Here is a 22,320-nt window from a genome sequence, read left to right on the forward strand (position 1 = left end):
AGATGTAACAATGTGATATTTTGACTTTCAAAATTAATTTATAAGTGATTGTTCAGAAATAAATTGATTCAAAAAGAAATAAGTGGATATAGGATATGATCTACTGTTCTACATCATAGCTAAGCTATTGGCTCACAAAGGCTATGGTTTGATGGAGTTGTGGCTGTGATCTGACCCAAATTATACTTACAACATGGCCTAATGAAAATTGAGATGTGACTGAGATTTGGTCCAAATGATCTCTGAGTTATTATTTAATTAGAGTTAAGATCTCTGGCACCTGGATTCAGACAAAGTCATCACCATCATTCCAGCAGAGTATGTGGAAATTGGGACGCGTGGGCCAGTTTTGGGCCATTATTCATTTAATCTCTGCGCCCCCACAAGTCACATGGTACAGCCCGCCGCATGCAGGGGGATTCACATGTGTATTGTTTGTAACCACGCCCCAATGGGCTGCACACCCCTGCTCGGGGTTTAATGTTGAATGGCTGTCTGTCTATTTAAACCCCTGTCAGTGTGCGTCCTCGTTGGTCGTTGTCACTATGTGTGTGTTAATGTTAATCTCTGCAGCTGTAATGTGTGTTCTTTGTCTTATGCATAATTGCATAGACATGATTATCGTAAGTGTTGTTTGTGAGTGCCACCGTTGTCGAGTATGTTTTATGTCAATAAATGTCCTTCACAGTCGAGGGAGTCTGTGCGTCCTGCCCTTCAGAACTCGGGCCAGCAGCGTTACACTATGTGGTTATGTTACACTTTTCCTTCACAAGCATTGACCACTATTTACATATGTTAGATGGTTACATGCATTTTACCTTTGGGAAAATCAGGGATACAGAGGGCATTCACCAGGCTACACTGGTGACTTGACTAAATCCAGTTGTCAGTTTCCCTGTACTAACGCCTGCCTCCCACATTAATGATGTGCAACACACAACCCAACACATGGTATTTAGAGCCTTCTCTCAGATTATATAAGGTTAAAATTCTATTGACCCTTGCAAAGTTAAAATAAGTTCTTACTTTTCTATATCAGCAAATTTGAGCTATTTTTCCTTGGGGAAAAAAATCTGTTTATTTTCCACTGCTCTATATCTATACATGTAAAATGACCAAACAAATCAATGGGTATACCTCCTCCTTTCCTCTCATAATTGTTTACATGTTTCATCGTAGGACTGGGCTGTCCTGTTCTCCACTCCTTACCTTTGTGTATATGAGGTTACACAACCTTAAATAGGTACTTTCGTCTACGGAACACACCACATAAGCTGTAGGAAATTATTAATGTTCTAGTAATTTAAATAATTAAACTATTTTTGCACCCATCATGCCTAGTTCCTACTGTACAAGCCTGTGGTGGCAGTGCTATGATCTGGAGTTGCTGCAGTTGGCCAGGTCTAGGTTCAGCAACGTTATGTGCCCAAAGAATCAGGTCACCTGACTACCTGAATAAACTGAACGACCAGGTTATTCCATCAATGGATTTTTTCTTCCCTGATGGCACGGGCATATTCCAAGATGACAATGCCAGGATTCATCTGGCTCAAATTGTGAAAGAGTGGTTCAGGGAGCATAATATAATCCACTAATATAATATAATCCACTGTCTTTGTGGACTCCTCTTTAAAAAAACTGACAATGTACATCACACGCAACTCCCCATATTATATCATCACTAGTCCTTCAGGTGCTTGGATGGAAACTTGATTTATAAAACTTCTTGCTGAGATACCACAGCACTAAGAAACTCATGCCTGATCAACTTGCATCATCCCCTGTAGATACTTTGTAGATTATTAGTTTATAATTAACTAACACTTACCAGATTAGCAATTAAATGCAACTGAAATCTAAATGAAATAGATTCTATCATAGTTTTGCTGAATTGCTAAAAGACTAAACCCTATTTTTTTTAACAAAAATATCAACTGTCAAAACAACTTTATCGAATCAGTCACACAATTCGCAAAATTTGTGGTTAGACACAATTTGCACACCTGAATCACCTAAAAAAAAAAAAAAAAAAAACTAAATGTAATTCCACCCTTAACCCTGCTTAGAATCATGATTTTCAACCTATAATTGATATAGGGAACTATCAAAAAGGAATGTAACTCAAATCCTTGTTGTATTCACAGTTTAAATTGACAAAAGAAAATACAAAGACTCCTCTCTTAAATCTGCTCCTATTACATATATGAAGACTGAACATGTAATGAATAAAACAATTGCACGCAAACAGAAAGTGAAATGTAACAATCTTGTAGAATCAAACTTATTGTCTATTTTCTAACTTAGGAGTCTCACAGACAAGTGCTGAATCCTGTGGAGCTTTGGGGCTTATTCAGGTTGTTGGTAACATCTACATGATTCATCCAAGAAAATCAGACCATGCAGGACTGTGGCTCATCAACATTACCGCTACAAATCCACACACCATCAAAGTATTTGGTAAATGCGCTCCATGTAGTCCTATCATTCATGATCAGCTGCTCACAGATAATGAAGGGGTTTGCTTTGTTTGAAGTTCATGTTTGTTGTTTATGAAAATATCAGAAAGTGTACAAAGATGAACTGGGTATGAATTGTCACCTTTTCACTAATTTCACTAATTTATTGCTCACTGTCCAGGTCAAAGTGATGTTGACTTCCTGTTTGACTTTGTAGACGTTTCCAACGACAGTTATGCTTTCTTAAACAGCAGGCCCAAAGCTCATAAGTGAACATACTTTTGTAATGATAATCACTTGAAAAATATGTGAAAAATCATTCTTTGTGTTTTTAATTCCTTAAACATTTGTGCTCCATTCACAGACAGCAACGTCACTTTATTGGTCACAATGCTTGGTGGGGACAGTGTAAGTCTTGCACAGGTAGCTCTTGTCAAGGCATCAAGTTCCAACTTTGTTAACAGGATTCTGGAAGAAGTCAGAAGTGGGCAGTACTTGGTAACCTTTAACAGCGTCCCAGCAGGAGAGTTCACTGTTCGTGTGGCTGGAGAGATCCGTTTCTATCAATCAATCTTCAAGTGGCCGCTTTATGAGACAGTCCTCCACGCAACTGCAGACATCGTGTGTGACCGTCATTGTGAGTTTACAAGGTTTAATAAAAGGTTTACTGTACCTTAAGCCCAAAGAAATCTCAACCTTCAAAGAACCAAAAAACATGAGTGAAATGGAGTTTAGCCTTAATTGAAAAACTTGCAAGAAAGACTCAGACTTTATAATAACTTTTGCTCTTCATGCAGTTTAATGTAAAATATCTGAAAATCAATCTACCAAACAACAGATCAATCACTTAATCAGTCTCAACTACAGTTAGAAAAAATATCACATCAATATAAGCAATTTCAAGTACTAAAAAATGTTTACAGGCCTTTTAAGATGAACCATTTTGGGGCAAACTACAACGATACGATTTTTTGGTATCTGTTTTTTTAATGCTGTTAGTAAAAGTATCTTTACCTTCAGGCTGAAGGTGATGGAACACTGGAACCTGGAGGAACACCTGCACTGCCTTTCATGGTGGCAACCAGTGGCTCCGGGGGAAGCTTTAATATTAGAGTCAGTAATGACCCTGGATTTGAAAGTGTCTTTCCCTCGTGAGTGGAGGTGAAGCACATGGCATAGTAACTCTGTTCGCTCTCAGAAACGCTGCCTGAGGCAGTGATGTCACTGTGACTATCGAGGCTGAAGCACCTGGAGGGTGGGATTTCCACTACACCATGCTGTGACTTGCTTTGGTTCTCCGGTAACTGCTTACACACCACCTGATATTTCAAAAGTATTGTCAAGGATCAAAGTTAATTTAATAAATAAAAAGTGAACTGTATAAAAGACTTATCAGCATGTCACTTTTAAAATCTGGCAAGTGATTATATGGCATCTCATCACTGATAAACATATCCTGTAAAGTAGTTTTAAAGCAAAATATATTTATTATATATACCAATTGTAGCAACTCAACTTCTCATTTTACTCATTCAGGTAATAGACATCACCCCACCTGTATGTCAGACAGTGAGCATTAATTCTAGCTGCTCTGGAAACTGCAGCCTCTCCACTTGGGACCTTTCTGCCAACATGACTGATGGAAACGGATCTGGCATCCAAAGTATTCAAGCCCACCAGGGCCTGTACAATCTCAGCACCAGCGCTTGGAGATGGAAGCGAGAACGTCACCTTGGTGTCCTGCATGGCCTCCTGTTGTTCCCGAGCAATGGATCTGGTCGCCATAGATGAGGTGGGAAACGTGGGCATCAGCCTCAGCTGAGGATGCCAAGCTGAGCAGTTTTAATGGTGCACAATGTAGTTTGTTTCTAAACATTTGGGTCATTTCACTATACCAATTCATGCAGTTCTAAAGAACACCTTACTTCCACTGAATATTCATACAATTGAATATTATTAATAATTAGAATTATACGAAGCTAATTTTAGTAGCAATACTATTATGAAGACTGAGTAATGGAAATATAGATGAATTACACACATGCATAGATGTGTTGTTCAATCTACAATCCAGTTCAACAATTTCTTTCACCCCCCCCCCAAACTGGATACTGAAGCAATATATCTTTAATCTTCCTTTTTTTGGTTCTACAAAGAATACACATTCCACTTATTACAAAATGTAAATCAAAAACTCATTTTTATTTTCCAAATTACACACAAAATTTCCAAATTACTACCAGACATAAAAACACGAATAGCCTATTGGATTAATTTTATTACGTCATTAAAAATGACAATATAACTGGAACAAAAGTGGTATCTTGTAGGTCACGAGGTCGAGGAGGTAGAGAAAGGTACTAGCCACACTGAGGTCAAATGTTCACGGGAGCATTCACACTGTCTGATAAACATATGTAAGTTGCTCCGTGTGAGGAAATGCTTTACCTAATCAACTCTTCAAGTACAATACATGTTCAAATAATTGTGCTACACGTGTAAGATACTTAGCTCCCATATCAGAGTTCCCACATTAAGATTAATTTTCTCAAAGCACAGGCCAGCCCTGTTAATAAACAATAACACTTATAGTAGTTTGATTGAAAAATAAAGTACGTAGATCTGTTTAGTTGTGTCTAATAGTTATGTTTTTTATGACTGCAAAATGCTGTGGTGGATTTCATAGTTACTACAAAATGATTTAAATGGATGTAGAACTTAATTCTGTTAAATGGATATCAGGGCAAATCCTCAGCACATTTGCTTATGAGTAGGCAAGACGAGACTTTACTACATGACAGTGTCTTTACTTTACAATCGCGTGCGAAATGCTACATTACCACAAGATGGTAATGCACGTGTTTCATGTAGGATACCGCTGTAGTCAGTCACCGCAGTGACAACCTTAATATTTTGCATGTTTGTAATAAAACAAATCTTGAATTTCATCACTTGTGCATGGAGGGCTGATGTTGTTCACTTCATCTCTGAATTTGAGCTTTTGTTTTTGTTTATATACAATATGATATAAGAATGTGGAAATCATCACACCTATATAAGCTCATCAGTTGTCCCATTCATTAAAATATTTTTTAATTAATTGAATGACCCCATGCTACAGTCATGCAGGAACAATCTGTTGGGAAAGGCTGGTAGGATATAATAGTCTAATTTTCTTTGGGTGTGTAGCATTAACATTACCCTTCACTGGAACTAAGGGGCAGTGTCTTCTACACTCCCCTACACTCCTCTCCTCTACACTCCATAGTGATCTTAGGCGTATGTGCAGCTGCTCAGGCATGGAAACCCATGATGAAAACCCATGACTTTAAATTTCCGTTATTCACACTTCAACACTTGGTGGCCTCGCTCTGAGATTCCACAGTCTACTCCGTCATAGTTGAGCTCTGCTGCTCAAAGACACTTACAGCTGTCCAAAGCAGATCTAGCAGGGTAGAAGTTTCACAGACGGAGCTGGGCAAAGGTGGTGTCCTAGGACAGTGCCACGTTTAAAGTCCCTGAGTTCATTCGGACCTATTCGACTGCTGAGTCTTTACAGAGTGCATGGCTCTGTGCATGATTTTATACACCTGTCAGCAATGGGCAACTCAATTATTGGCAGGGGTGTCCAGATACTTTTGGCCATATAGCGTACGAGTGTGCAGCAGGCTTTGCAATAATAAGATGTGGAGTTACACTCGGATTCACTCAAATGATGTATTTGTATGTCAGCTTTTTTTATTGAGTTTATTTTAAAATGTACATTTCTTTCCGATTCATTAAAAAAAGATAGAAAGCATCAGGAAAATCTGAGGTTCATCTTGCCACAGAATGCTCTTGTGAAGACAAAATAGAAAGATAGAGGAGAGATCAGAATTAAAATAGAAAAGGTTTCAAATGTTTGTGCATGTCTATACAGCAAAAGCCACTGATGGTGCTGCAGCCCACATCGGCGTCTCCTTGGCTTAAGAAGTTGGTAGTTAACGAAGCTTTTGTCTTACACACACAGTTAAAGTTCACATAGTCTCTAACTTTAGCTAAAATTACACAACTGATCATATGTACAACAACCAAACAGCAAAAGTTGTAATATTAAGGCAATAGGTCTCCAGAAACTATGGAAATCCATCTGAAATAAATTATCATGATTAAAGTGGAAATAAAATATCAAAAGACCAGTCACCAAAGGAATGAATTATCCATGTACAACTCCTGAATCTTCCTGACTGGCTTTTTTAAGAAGGCATCATGTACAGCAAACATCTGATCCTAGCGTCTGTCATTAACTTTTATAAACATAATGAGAACATCTGTGAATTGCAGGACCAAATTAAATGTAGGGATATGTAGAAAAGAAAAACAAAGAAAAACAAAATAAATTAAACTGGAACTGCTGTGTTAGTCACTTCAGTGAGTACCTGACTTCTGTAGTTGTCTTTAGTTCTGATACCTTGCATTGAAAGATACTAAAATAAAAAAATTAAAACAGTGAGTCGTAACTCTCCATCAAAAGTTAATCACAGTTCCTCACTCCATCACGTTTATGCCAGACCAGTTCATAGCTCCTGATACTCCATCCAGCAGAGGTCACACAGGCCTTTACGTCCCAGACACTCAGTACAAACGAGGGAGACTTTGTTTATTGTACTTTGCACAGGCAGTTTTGCAGCCTTACTTGCAAAAGCAACACAAACGGGCAAACTCATTTTAGCAAAAATGTTACCATTTGATTGCTCTTGTCAGTTACACTTGATCATCAGAAAAATGGCCATGAAATAAACCAGGATGTACCAAAGTTTTAGATTATCAGTGAAATAAGCAAAAACGGATCACTTTCCATATATGGAACGCATACTCATGACCTGGCCATGGCAGTTTGGTGAAATGCAATACTTAAATATAAAAAGCAGTGTTAGGTAGTAAACCCAGAGAAGCCGGCCGCTCATCCAGATAACATTTCATTCCATTACCCAGGATGAACACAAGGATGGAAAAACCCAGACAAACCAACAACAAAAAAAGTGGAAGCAGTGAGTCTCCACTTGATACAAATGAAAGTCTCTCACTGCTCTGTTAGCATCGTCATCACAGGGCACTCAACCAGAGAGGGATCTGAAGTTCCTTCAGCCCAGCACACAGCCCAGTAGATCCTGCTCCAAACCGTCTCTCAGCTTATACACGGCACCCCCAATCTACCAGATCTCCACCACACACTGGTCTTTCCACCAGCTGGGTAGCAGCGTCACCCGACAGATTAGGGGAGCTGAATCGCTTTCTCTCACAGTATAATTGAGATCAAACACAAGGGCCTACGGTGGAGGTGGGAAGGGGTGGAACTTCCCGCCCCCTGGCCCAGCCACGCCCCCAGGGGCGGGGCTAGAGGAAGTATGCTTCCGAGTGCTCACTTGGTCCCTTTGGAGGGGGTGTCGCTCTCGGTGGACTGGCGGCCGTCGCTCCAGGCCTCACGGGTACTCTTCAAGGCTTGTGTGCGTTGCTGGTCCACGACCACGTAGTCCACCCGCTCGTCCGACACTGCCGCACCAGTCCCAATGCTCTTCTTCTGCAGGGGATGGACAGAAAACGAGTCATTCATCACTATAGCAACATACTGCACTTCGGAGACTACATGCGACTATGATTATTTGCAAGCAATAACCTCTAGACTTTGCTTGGCTTCCTTTTTAAAATGATATGTTCAAAACAGATCCATTTTAATTAACTGTTCACAGCTATAAAGGAACTGGAAGAATCTGCAAGCCTTTAAACATGCCGAAACACACGAATCTCTGTAAATTTAGCATAAAGATAAACATCAATGCTGAAGGAAAAAAGCCAAGGTAACCAGTGTCTGTTTTCACAGCTCTGAGTAGTGTCGTCTTACCATTCGAGGTGGCGTGGATTTGCCAGGGTCCAGATCCAGGTCCAGATACTCCACTTGCTTGTCTCCTTTGGGCTTCACCATGGGGCTGCTGCCTCCATCCGTGTTCATGGGTGCTGACAGCTTCAAGTTCTAAAATGTCCCAGAAAAATAACAACACCATTCACTGAAGTTCAGTCAACAGTTTCATCATTTAGTCAAACATGTTTATTTTGAACTTTCAACACCAATATGAAAGCTCCAATCAAGAGCGGCAACTGAAATTGTGGTAAGATCAGGTCTGAATTTTCTATGAGGAAGTGTCAGTTACAGATGAACTTCAGATTGGGTCTTTAAATGTTGCACATTACACACAAATAATACATACAGCTAATAAGAGGCTTAAGTACAGCTATGATGAATATGAGATAAAGGACAGAAGACATTAAGCAGCTAGGTGAGGATTACGTAGTGCAAGACTAATTAGTCCTCTCTGGCTGTGCAAGGATTAAAGTAAACTATATTAACCTGGGAAGAACCAAACTAGTCTGATTCTGGATCAGCATTGCCAGGTAACTTGGTTTAGACGTTTTGTTGTTTTTGTGAGGAGCGTGACCTCAGAACATCAGTTGTCAAAATTTAGAGCATGCCAACAGCCCTGCTCACCTCCTCAAAGTGCTCTAGACTTGCCACCTCCCTCTTAACGGGGGTGAGTGGCACCGTGCAGTAGAAAGACTCCTCTCTACAGAGTGGAGGGGCAGGAAGGAGCAGCAGGAGACATCATGGAGTCAGACACACAACGGCAGAACAGAGGAGAAACTCGAGAAGGAAATGTGATGAGCAGCAAAGAATTAAGTGAACAAATACACAGCAAAAAAAAAAGATGAGTGCAAGAAAAGAAAAAGCATAAAACCCAGGTCATATGAAGTCATGTTGCAGTGTATTTAAACGCACATGATGGAGATGCTCTGTACGGAGCTAGCCATAACAACACAGTATGTCAGGCCACAAAGGCCCGATTACTACCAACTGTGTAGACCGACCAAACTTTGCAGCTCTTCATTGTTTAAACCTGATTTCTCACACCCAGATTTGGTAAAAACTGCAGACAGCTTCATATGACAAAGCAGGCTCATGCAAGCAAAGAAGTGTTTGCAGCAGCAGCAAAAAAAAACAAAACAAAACCACAGAACAGCAAACGCTGAGATTGCACATTCAGTCAGTCTGAGCGAGGAGATGAACGGAAGAAGAGAGAACAGAGCAATGGAACGATGGGAGAGGCTACAGAGGAGAGGAGCCCTTCTGGTCAGCTCACGGGTGACCTCCGATCACTTCCTGCTTACTGACATTATGTTGCAGGAGGACATGAGCACAGACACTGCTCTACCACGCTGGTTTACGTCATGAGCGTTCAGTGTTGTGCAACTGTATTATTCAGTGAGGAGGAGGGCGAGAAGCAGAGGTGATGACATCAGCTCATATTTTCTGGAAATGAGCATCTCACCCCAAACTGTTATGCAGCACCAGAGAAGACATTAGTTTATCAACTCTCTTTCAACCTTTAAAATATTAATAGAAGAATTTAAAAAGTGTTTTGAAATTTTAAAAAAGCAGTAAAACTACTAAGAATGTATTACGATTGAAGTAAACTTTTCCATAAATAAGGTGTTTAGGAAAGTCTCTGGCTGAGGTGCTGTGGTTACATACTGGTTCATCTGCAGACATGTTAGCGTGCTGCATTGCGACATAATTCTCATCACAGTCCTCGGAGTCGGTGCTGGAAGCAGTGCTATGCACCGAGGGTGGTCTGGGAGGCACGGGGAACCTGGAGGGGCTGAGCATCACGACAAACCTTACACTGCTGCTTCTGTACACACACACGCGCGCACACACACGCACACACACACGCGCACACACACACGCGCACACACACACGCGCACACACACAGAGACACAGACGACATGCACAGGTGTGGCCACAAATGTGTTTTCTTCTCTCTTTCTTTCGCACACAGTCAAATCAGACGTGAACAAACCATGTCCTCGTGTCCTTTCACGTGTACATATAAATTGATCTTAAGCGCTCATTTTCTCCCATAAATAAAATGTTTGGTGAAATGGGTTTTGCCGAACCTCTTTGGCTGACGTTATTCACGTGCAACCGCAAGCAGACACACCAGGACAACCATAATCGTTATTAGGGGGTAACGGTGCATCACGCTACGCGTTACAGACGGGCGAAGATTTCTGAACGTAAAGCGGAAACACTTCACAAGCGCGAGTTTCATCCGAAACCGGACGCCGTTAGCAACAAGTTACGCTCAGCTCAGCTCACTGCCGTTTGAACGAGTCAGTCGCACTATAGCAAATGCAAACGGCGCACAGGAGCTGCTGTTTCTGTCAAACGTTCAGGCTGGACTACAGCCACGCGGTAGACAGGGCCCTGCAGGGCTGTGCGCGGACACGCATGGACATTTACGCGTTTGGCACACGCTCCTATAAGACTTGGTGACTTAGAATTTCTATCGCGTTACAAAACGTGGTGTTAAGAGCGTCTTGTCCAAGGACTCGCACCCATCGCTGGGGCTATGACATTCGTGAGCGTGTGTGATCAGTTTACATTTCACTGCTAAGTACACTGCAGGCTGCACCAAATACTGAACTCGCATCAAACCGTGATGCGCGACTGCGGTATGAACCGGCCGGTGACTTCTGTCTACCGCTACACATAATTTGCAAACACTTCCGTGACACATGCTCACATGATCCTCAGCCTCTACCATAGTTAGGACAAGACTACGGTAGTGGAGGAATGTTAGACGAGAGGCACAAGAACTGAGCCCATGCAGACCCATGCCTTGATGCTAGCTCTGTCAGCACCAACCAGCTCTGTGGCCATAAGCAGTTTCACTACATGTAGGCCTGATGACATTTGCCCACAGGTAACTGGCTGATGCTGAAACAAAATGGTAGAGTAGCTAAACCGGAGCAGAGGATTGGTCAGGAAGCATGATTGACACTTACTCCCTGGCGAAGGACCTGGTGACAGGAGATCGCACTGGTGTGGTGAACTCTTCACATTCAGGGACTGGTTTGATGTCCAAAGGCGCCGGCTTGACTAAAACAGAGGGACCAAAATATTGTTACACAAAGGAAAAGTAGAATGGACAAATAATTCAAGGCACTACAAAGACGTGGATCTGGCAAAACAAAGTATTTTTATTACTGCTGTGAATATAATTATAAGTTTAAAAGACAATGATTTCTGAGGCTTAGTTTGAAAACTATGTATATAATGTGCATTATACATTTCTTTAAATAAATACTTTTAAGCAAATCACAAAACCTTACATTTACTGTGAACTCATATCAGCATATTTCATACAGAGCAGAGCTCTGTCCAAATAACAAAAATTAAGAATTCTTCTTATTAGTAGCCTACATCTGATTTCACTAATTTCGCACAAACAGGTTTAAAAGGTGTTTTTTGTTGTTGTTTTTTAAACATGGCTGTGTTACATGGCTGATTTTTGCCTCTAGGGGGAGCCATTGACAAGAGATAAATCTAGCAAGACTTTTATGCAGTCTAAGACATTTTCTTATGACATGTATTCATAAGATCAACAATGAGGTCACGATAATTAAAATCAGTGTCGTAATAACACACGACTTGTGAGGCAAACCGACAGCAGGCAGGAAAAGCCCCTCTGAAATCTGAACAGAAAACTCCCAAAACAGCCAACATTTGCTATAATTGTTCAAAGCCCACTCCTTAAACCAAAAAACAAGGCCCCAGTGAAGTACAATCTTTGAGCAAACCCTATAGCATTAGTTCAGATTCCCAAACATTTACAGCATTTATCTGACACTTTTATCCAAAGCAACTTACAATTATGACTGAGTACAACTTGAGTAATTGAGGGTCAAGGGTCTTGCTCAGGGGCCCAACAAAGGCAACTTGGCAGTGGTGGGACTTGAACCAGCAACTTTCTGATTACAAGTCAAATACCTTAACCACTGACCTACCATCTTACCCCTAACAGAAAAGCTGATTTGGCTGAAAAGCACACAATCTGGCAACCACTGAGCAGTCCCCTCTCCCAAGGCTAAATAGACCCTGTCTGTCACGGCATCTAGCGTCAGTGCACCAGGACAGAGACTGCACATCCTACTCTCGTCCACCATGTTGGCAGCAGGTGTGATGAGCCACGGTGGGCACACAGTCAGTTTACATGCCCTCGACATGGAAGAGCCATGCCAGTGTAAATGACAGGGGTGTTTATTCATGTAGGTGATATCAGATGAAAGCAGTCCATTATGGTTAGACACTGGTGGTGCACACATGGCTCCTTTATGTGTTTGTTTTTAATAATAATTCATTAGTGTGCACTTTTCCTTTAACCAAATGTTTTGCTGACTTTAGTTTCAACCAAAGGCCAAAAACCATTTATTTTCCTGCTCATGCTTTGTATGCATGTTTAAGTCAGTCTGTTTAAAATGATGTCACATTCTGTACCACACATGTTTGCTTCAAGATGTATAAAGGCCTCAAGCTCAACCCTCAAAAAAGTTCACGTCAATTTCTGGGAGGAGCACAAATGACAGGCAGGCGAGAGGGAACATGAGCGGGGAAACAGCAGGTACCTACCCTTACGTCGTCTGGAGAATTCACCTACGGTTTGAGAGTCAGTTCGCTCGAGACCGACAGGCCGATTAACTCGGGTTAATTTAGGACTCTGACCTGATTGGTGGAAGAAAACTGGTTTTGTTATACGTATCTCTTGTAATAATTTGCGTATTGTTTTTAATCATCCTTGTCCCCATGCAGCGTAGCAAAAGCATGGCCACATACTCCTAAACACTTTCTTACTTTTTCACTGCACGAATTTCTAATGTGCTGCTGCCATGGCAACTACCCATCATGCACTAGAGTCATGCAACATGCAAGGCTTTTCCGGAAGCATCATGCGTGGAGTTAGACACACATTAGTACACATCACGCTCTGACAACACGTTAACACTGGCTCGACGCACCGCGGCGATGGGGGTCATCTGTTTAAACCTCAGCACACCAAACGCACCCATGGACATGACAGGGCTCACAAGAGCAGCAAGATTCAGAGAGCATCAAGGCCTGCTAGTCATGATGCAGAGAAACAAAGCGTGAAAATGCACTTCGGCTGTGCATGGGACAACTTCAGATTCATGACCACCAGGAAGAGATGAGAAAGAGACGACAGGGAGAAAAACAGAACAGCGAGCTAAAGAACGAAGGAAGGAAGTTCTCACGTGGAGTAATATAAGTGTTGGCTGGCATGAATGAAGAAAATATGAGAAGAAAAGAGGTGAGCGAAGAGGCTCAGAGAAATGAGACATGTGAAGAGGCAGAAGGCAGCGTGAGACTGGCCACGTTCCCCTCGGGCCAGCGTGTCCGAGGCTATACAGCACAGCGGCCCGCACACAACTGGGACGAGCACACACTCCAAACGCCAGCCGAGAGCTAGTCAACATTGCATAAGCAGAGCAAGACACGTTCCACACTGAGAATGACATGGTGACTGGCCCATGGTTAAATCTCCAATCACCACTTCATGGGAATGAAACCCGATGTAGAAATACACTGGGCAGCACAATATGTAATTTATGAAGCATTCATGGAATTTGCCTGTTTCTGATGATATTACACAAGGTTGCAATTTGCAAATGTGCACTTTAGCAAGTCCCTTTTCTCACTGTGTGTTGTGTGTATCCTGGCCTCTCCAGACATTCCAGATGCATGTTCTGTGGGGGTGTGTTGAATCACGGCCTCCACATGACCCAACAAGGAAATCATTCTGGCCAACGTGATGCAGCCCAGCCTCTCAGCAGGTCCCATCAAGGTTTCACCAAACAGGTTGTCAGCATATTACAAGGCAATATCACAATCACACTATGCAGCACGGCAACCCCAGAGCAACCCCCATCATACAGTCCTTCCCAAACAAACAACTTTTAATGTGACTACAGAGAACAAAGGCAAGCAATAGCTGACACTGTTCATTCTTTCAACACATTCTGCACATTTTTTTTTAAACAGCTAGATCACTAGCAGTGACCAAACCAGACTGAAATTCCCCTTTTCGAGCCTGGCCATCAATGAGACCATTGAGAAGAGCACAATGGGGCGAGAGGTGATCGCTCCAGGCCAGTCCGACTGCCTCGTACCCAGGGATCTGAGCAAAAGGACAATGGGCTCTCTCATTGGCCAGGTCAGATCCTAACAGCTGACACAGGCGGGCCATCCCACTGTCTGAAAGGTGCCTTTCTGCAGAGAAACTCTCCAAAGTCGAGGTAGAGAAAGAAGCTGGACATCTGAGCTGAATAGTGCTACTTTAGGTACTGAGAACTGAATTCAGTTACCATTAATTCTCTCAGAGTCAAATTCATTACTTTTCTTTCATAGGGAAGAGGATTTTATAATCATGGGCCAGCACGTGTTAGTGAGAAAAGTGTAACATGATGAGATGTGGTGAATGGAAGAGTTAATATAGCAAAACAAAATGCAGCAAGCATGTTTGATAACCAGTGACAGACCCCACGACTGGATAACAAAAACATGATTGCACCATGGAAAGATGTTTATGCATACACAGAGAAGTAATCACAGTGCATAGTAACAGTAACTATGTAGCATAGTAAATCACAGTAACCACCTCTAGATCACTCACACAGACTCATTCTGTTTTCTCTCTCTCACACACACACACACACACACACACACGTCCTTCAGAGCTCACCTTTGCGGTCGGGTTTCAGGTTACGGTCGACAGGGGGTGGCTGGCAGTCCGTAATGAGCATGGGTCTGCGTGGGGGGGTTTTGGGGCTGGAGCGAAAGCCCATGTGGGCAGGAGGGGGCACCTGCTTGCCCAGGGAGGGGAACTCCACCGTGCCGGGGGTCATGGGCACGTAGTTGGGCTCCTGGATGGGTTCAGAGAGGCTCCCTGAACGGTGATGTGACGGGGAGTTGGCACTCATGGGCACGTAGTTCTCATCCATCTCCTCCGTCGAGGCAGTGCCAAGGGGCATCAAGCCTTTGTTTTTCTGTACCAGTTCAGGAACGGGGCAAAGATGAGTGTTTTGTGTGTGTGTGGGGGTGTGTGTGTGTGTGTGTGGGTGGGTGTTTGTGTGTGAGTGAGTGACTTTACGTAATTGAAGTCAATTTTATTATATTTAATAATTAGCAAAGGCTTCAAAAAAATCAGAAGTAGAAACAGCCATGTAAAGAGACTCACAAAGTAGTTGTTGAAGTTTTCATTAAATTCAAAGGAGCAATTTCTGTCTGAGGGAAAAGATCTGGGTATGTCATAGCAGTCTTGAGATGATCCATAATCTGTCAAAACGGAGAGAAAAACAGAATGGAAATCAGAGTTAAAGCCCAGATATCTCACCTTGATTTTTACTGTCGTGACAAAGTGGCCAAAATCACAACTGAACAGAAACGAGTTTGACTGAACACCTGAGGAGAGAAAGTGCTGAATGGGTCGTGGCCTAGTCAGTGCGTCTGCTAGGCTTTACTAGGGCCTGGACGTGCCCGTGGGAATGCCATCAGCAGCGGCATGTACCAGCATGTGGGACTTGATACGTGATCGTACTCCCATCACACCACAGCCAGAGGGAGCCGTACACAACTACTTGCAACACACATGCTGGGTGTGTAATGCTGGGTGTGTCGGTGTGGAATTTTAATTTTAAGGCAAAGCAAAACCTGGTATATACACTGGGAATCCACACTAACAGTGTAATGCATTAATCTCTTTCCTGATCCAGCAATGCTGGTTTGAAATTTTACTATTAATATTAGTTTTGTTGGGTCAGTCAAGCGGACACTGACCTAGTTTCCTTACACTCATAGGTAAAATCACCTGCCAAGCTTCCAGTACACTGCTATGAAATAGTTTTGATTGGTAATCAAGTATTAGTAATGTAGGTTTTGATTCCTTGGTTTGGCGGTGACGGGTCATGTCTGACCTTTACGGAGACGTGTTGAGTCCACGGTACCGATGGTGTTGCTCCTCAGGGCTTTATTACCTCCTGATGGCACACAGTAGTTCGCGTCTGCCTCCGACACCGACCTCGGCACCGCGTACGTGTCCGTGGGCGAACGGTCAGGTGGCCCCACTGGGGCGCCCAGCGAGGGCTTGGGTGGGCGTGGGGGTGGAACCACGTCGGAGGGCACGCCTGCTGCTGCCTCGGCCCCCGCCGCGCGGGGCACTTGGTAGGTGCAGTTACTGCCGGGTGTGGGTGGGATGTCGTAGCTGACGGACAGGTTCCTAAACTGAGCTTCCAGGGAGGGTTTTCGGACTGGGATGTTGAACACATAGACGTCGCCCGGGTCGCTGTCGGGCCCAGGTGGCGAGGACGCAGATTTGGGCAGGAGCACGGTGTCCTGCGAGTAGCTCCGCGGCAGGTGGTACAGACCCTGCGCGTCCATCGACAGACTGGCCCCGCGTGACGGGGGCGAGTCGTACAGCCCTGTGTGCTGTGAGGGAAAGAAGCCGTTGAGCGGGCCATGCTTGGCCGTGCGGTGGGACGGGAGGTTGTCGTTACAGTCGGGCTCAGAGGAGGTAGACTTCCTGCAGTCTCCGTGAGCCCTGCGAGAGCAAGCAGAGAGCAGGTGACTTCAGCGCCTTCTCACTAAACATGTGCAAAGACTCATCAAAGTGGCAAATCCACAACCATGCTGCGAACAAATGTCACAAAGTGTGGAGTTACTCAGGCACGGCAGAGAATGGTTTTATCTGGAGAACTGAACATGCCTACTCTGTAGACGCAAAGCACTCTAAGTGACTAGTCTTGACAGAATTAGTCACTCATCATGTGTCATTTTCCTACAGGACAACAACTGCTTGGGAACTGGACGCATGTGTCTAAGTGCAAGCCCAAAAAGGGAACACAACATGGTACATGTGATGAGAATGAAGGCATTTAGAATGATTATATTTATGCATGCCAACCAGGCCATATTTATAACTCATCAGCCTTGGGTTATGGGTCCCACTTTGCCTCAGACATCATCAGACTACTATAAAGTTTCCTAAACTGTTACTACCTTTATCCCATTCCATTATTCCTGAATTTCATCATAGTGTTCAATAACATTTTGGATGAAGATTTAGTTGGAGGTTTAATAATGTGGAAGAATACTGGCGTGAATGCTCTGTTCTTTTCTAATGATTTAAGATCACCACATGTAATGTGGTGATGATCATGAATGAAACACCCCAGTGTGGCAGATGTCAAACTCACAACTGGTGTGATGTGAAAGGGATTTATCAATGGTTATGGTTTGCGCATGCACAGAACAGAATGTAGTTTTATTAATTGTCTCATTTCTCTCTCGCACACACACAGCACTCACAGACTGTCAGGAGGAGCACTCTTGCTCTCACACTCTTCCAAGAGCAGATATTCCTGCTCCATATCCCTTTGAGAGAGAGTTACAGGACTACATACATGTAAACACACACACAAACACAGCCCATATATCAGAGTCTATGGCAGTCACAAAAGGGTATGAAGAATAAACCAGAAAAATTGAAAATACCATCAGTCAGATATTAACTAATTATGTGCGACTAATGGAGTCCAGAGGTGTTGGAACACTTCTCCTTCCTCTAAATGACAAATAAGAGCTTTTCCAACACACATTTTTCCATCCACCCACCCCACTCCCCCTCACCTCCCGGGCTCCGGTTTCTTGCTCTCGCAGTGTAGCAGCAGCAGGTAGTCCTGGGTGTCATCCAGGCTGGAGGAGGACTCCAGGTGCCTGACGCTGACAGGCTGGTAGGGAGGGGGCATGGGAGTCAGGGCTGAGTGGCCCATCCCCCCTGCATGAGGGGCCATGTCGACCACCAGAGCCCCGGTCACTGCAGCCTGGTGAGATGCTTTCGCTGAGTCTACAAGACACGCACACACAGATTTATTAGGGCTCAGGACTGTCACATTCTAAAATACACAGTACAACATGAGAATTTCTAGTATAAATGTTTGCATAACATGCAAACAGGAAATGCGTGTCAGATTTGTAGCTAAAAATGAAAAGTCCATGATTATCAAAACAAATTCATCGGCTGGAGGGTTCCCGGGTTCTCTTCGGGGAATCTCCACCCTGGAAGCCTGGAAACAGGTGCTGAGGTGGTCGTGTCTAACGGAGGGGGGCTGCCAGATAAAGCATTCCTGAAGCACAGTTTCTATGTGGTTCCAAGCACACCACTCTCAGAAGATGTCAGTGAAAAGGCATGAAGGTCTCAAAGCTGCGTCTGAAGATTCATTTTGATGGCTTTCTTGGTTTTAGGATTTTATAAAGCAGCTTCTATTTGATCTCTCATGTTTCTCAAGGTTTTTCTCCTTGGGAATGTGTTAAATGTTTCACTATTCAAAGTCTACACACACAACCACCCACTTTGCCTTCCCCTATTTGCAGGCTGCCCAGTGGTGAGTGATCCAGTGGTCTCTCGCTCTCCTCCTGCCCCTCCCTTGCTAATTCTGACCCCTCCCCTTTTTTGTTTGTGAGGCAGTGTGCTGAATCATCCCAGCAATGGGAAAATCCCCCCCTCCACGTTTTCCTTCCTGCCATCCACTCTATGGGGCTAATGGCTAGCAGCCCTGAGAGCTCCAGAGCTCGGCCCAGCGTATCCCAGGGTCTGCCCAGCCTGCAGCTACTCACCTGGGGTTGGGCTGGGAACAAGGCCCTGGCTGTCCCTCCCTGACGCCACAGCACAGAGGAAATCAATACATGTGTAACCCACTAAGGGGTAATAACACAAGCGCTGATATTGCGTAGGTTTAAAGAAATGATGTAAGAGGCTCTATAACTCTGTTTTGTGTGGGAGGGTCTGTAGTCAGCCCCTGTGGGGTGAAAACCTCCTCAGGACTCATGTGTCTGGGTTGTGAAATGTGCAGAACGGTTTCTTGCACTTACCTAAAATAATCTGTGTAGGTTGCCAAAAACAGAAACTCAGCAATTAACAGTTATAACTGCAGAATTTAGGGCCGTTTGTTTTACTGCTGTGAGTGGTTAAATTGGCAAGAGTGCCTCACATAACATAAATGAAATATTCTACAAACTCCACTAACCGTCCCACACATTCCAACTTTAACCAGTAATTCAGTTTATGAAGATGGCATTCACCTGTTCTTTTCTTCAAGAACAGGACTTGAAGGAACACCAACATACTAAATACATTTGGACTAATAAATCTCAAGTCCAACTCAAATGTGAACATGTGCGTCCATGTACAAAAACACAAGCTGTATCTGAAATGTCTGAAACCGCCCACTATGGCCCATTTATGGGTTTATAACCTACTCCTCACTGATATGTAAATATAAGGAAATTTCTTAGTTAAAAGAAACCTATACAGCGCTATAGAGGATCTAGGTTTGTTGGCTCCTCCCCCAATAACTCATAGCTCCACCCCTTCCTTTCTATGGCACATGACAATTTCTCACAGTAAATTTAGTACAGTATATGGGTATGGCATCCAGGTGCTAAATCACAGCATTTTTACAGTGAAAACATACTCACCACTCAGTAATATATAAATATAGAGAGTGTGGTAGTATGCAATTTCAACACAACTGCAGACCCAATTATTCATGTGGTTAAGGCTCTTGACTTGTAATCAGATGGTTGCTGGTTCAAGCCCCACCACTGCCAAGTTGCCACTGGTGGGCCCTGAGCAAGACCCTTAACCCGCAATCATAATTTTACGTTGCTTTGGATAAATGCTGTAAATGTAATGTAATTATAGAAACCAAATTAACACACAATATTTCAATTAAAGTGAGGGTACATCAACCCATCTCAATACACACACACTGAGCCTGCAAGAGCGAAGTTCTTGTGGGAGAACACAGGGCGCACCTGCGTGCAAGCGTATCCTACCGTCCGTGTCGGTGGGGTTGAAGCCACAGATGTCACAGATGCAGCGGACCCACTTGTTCATCTCCTCTTCGCTGTCGGCCACCAGGTAGAAGACTCGGTCGATGGTCTTGATGTCGAAGATGAAACTGTGCTCCAGATCTTTCTTGTTGAAGGTGAGCCCAGCGTCCACCTGCTCGCATAGGTTCAGGTCAATCACGCGGATGGGTTTCTTCACGTGGTCATTCTTGTAGTACTCCAGCACATCCGGGTCTCCGGTCAGCCGGCCGCTGCGTAGGACAAACCAGCGTTTCTTCCATGCCTGCGGAGATGGAGCAGAGAAACCATGCCCTCAGAACTGCCTAGCTATCAAAACCACGCCCTCAAGTCAAGTTTATTTGTCATTTGCATAAACACACAGGACATTCATGCACTGAGGGGAACTCCTCTGCGGCAGTGTTGACACTGATACATATAACCTCCGTTATTAGAGACTTATGTTAATAAAACATGGCTGAGGCCAAACTCCATTCACATGAGCTTTACACACACACACACACACACACACACACACACACACAACCTATAAAAAGTGCAGATATTGTTCAGTGTCTGAGGGCATATATAGCATGTTGCATGAGAAGCAGCCCAGGAGTTCTGGACGGTGGAATAGGTCATGACCCTGACTCCTCCAGCAACAAAACAACCAGCTGGTATTTAACAACTAGCTACAGATCCTGCCCATTTAATGCTAGTGTTAAAACTACAGGGAGAGCATTGTGAAAGGACTCGGCACTAGACAGGTCATCACAGGTCAACTCAGGGCACAGTGAAAGAGCCATCTTACCGCAGTCTAGCCAATGGGCCAAGGAGAGGAAGGGAAGAAGAACAGAGCAGTGAAAGACAGACAGATAGAGAGACTGAAAAACATGAAGACAAAGAAACAAACAAAGAAAACACAGCAACAGGAAAATAAAGGCCAACACAGAAAGGGATAAGATGCATGAAGCAGGAAGACAGAGGAACAGCCAGCCCAGCTCCTCACTCCTGCCACACCCAGGCTGAGCTCCAGGTCAGCGCTCCGGCCAGCTCTCCCAGCAGCTCACAAAACTCCCCAGAATTTCGTTACGACTGCAGCAGCAAGGTGGGATGCAGACCACACAGGGGGTGCGGACCACTACAGTGGGAGTAGACAAGCCCCCCCCAGACACTACAGATGACAGACCATCAGACATCAGAACACAGAGCTGCACATGGAGAGCAAGGTTAAGCTGACACTTTTCTTTAAATTATTTCCTGAGTGAAAGTCTGAAGACTGGAACACAGCAAAGGTAGGGAAGACGAGTTAATGATTATTGAGGGCTTTGACAAAGAAAGGGGGAATATTTTTGTTCTGTCCTGAAGACAGAAGAGGTTCATGAGCAGCAACAGTGTCGAGTTAGAAGGTTCAAAAACAATTAGCCCTGACAGTAATTTCTGCAGACTGCAGCAGCCCCAGGGGCCGTCTGGGTGTCTGAATGCAGACTGAGCAAAGTCCCAGATGGGGCCCTTCTGGGGCAGGCGTCACCAGGGGTAGGAAGTGCTCGAGTGGACGCTCTGAATTAATAGCATTAGTGATTTCTATTGTGGTCTGTCTTAAACAGAAGCCTCTCACATTTCCTTAATGCACAGCTTCACTGCTTTAGGTCAGAATGAGACAAACCAAACATCTTCACAAGGAACTGTAATGTTTAATAAACCCACTAACAGCTTCTAGCATTAGGTGAGTCGAGATTAAGTTGCTAATAGCAACAGTTCGCACTTCAGTAGGGATGTGCTTGGGGGGGGGGAAAAAAAAATAAAATAAAAAAAATCGCCAAATTTACACTTCTTGCCCACATTCTTATCTGTGAACAATGCACGGTAACACAGATTTCTGAGAATTCTACTGGTCTTGTACTCAGCTAGGCCAGGACACTGCTGTCTAACACTGCACACAGCTGTTGACTTTAGGACTGGGACTTAGAGGATGTTTCTCAGGGTTTAAGACCAGAAAGCAGTTTGGGCAAAACTTCAGACAAGATCAGAGGCTGTATGAGCAGTCAGGAATGTGGAATGTTTGTTGT

At 43.8% G+C, this 22,320-nt stretch overlaps 1 protein-coding gene across 14 annotated transcripts in view; it reads right to left on the reverse strand.

Moving 5' to 3' along the window:
* Positions 1-6,172: 6,172 nt before the first annotated feature.
* Positions 6,173-22,320, reverse strand: part of gab1 (GRB2-associated binding protein 1) — a 45,446-nt gene continuing 29,298 nt past the window's right edge. Inside the window, exons 2-12 of one of the 14 annotated variants that reach the window (XM_027029880.2) lie at positions 20,219-20,537; positions 18,032-18,248; positions 17,711-17,797; positions 16,321-16,943; positions 15,585-15,682; positions 15,090-15,393; positions 12,962-13,054; positions 11,338-11,431; positions 8,980-9,055; positions 8,338-8,466; positions 6,173-8,016 (exon numbers count right to left, since the gene is read on the reverse strand). In XM_027029880.2, coding sequence (XP_026885681.2) covers positions 7,858-8,016; positions 8,338-8,466; positions 8,980-9,055; positions 11,338-11,431; positions 12,962-13,054; positions 15,090-15,393; positions 15,585-15,682; positions 16,321-16,943; positions 17,711-17,797; positions 18,032-18,248; positions 20,219-20,537 — 2,199 coding nt within the window. In that variant the 3' untranslated portion in view covers positions 6,173-7,857. Of the gene's footprint in view, positions 8,017-8,337; positions 8,467-8,979; positions 9,056-10,020; positions 10,181-11,337; positions 11,432-12,961; positions 13,055-15,089; positions 15,394-15,584; positions 15,683-16,320; positions 16,944-17,710; positions 17,798-18,031; positions 18,249-20,218; positions 20,538-22,320 lie in introns of all 14 variants that reach the window. The other 13 variants (XM_027029877.2, XM_027029874.2, XM_027029876.2 and 10 more) reach the window with 13 other exon arrangements.

This window comes from Electrophorus electricus, chromosome 11 (genome assembly GCF_013358815.1).
Source record: "Electrophorus electricus isolate fEleEle1 chromosome 11, fEleEle1.pri, whole genome shotgun sequence".
Taxonomy (NCBI): domain Eukaryota; kingdom Metazoa; phylum Chordata; class Actinopteri; order Gymnotiformes; family Gymnotidae; genus Electrophorus; species Electrophorus electricus.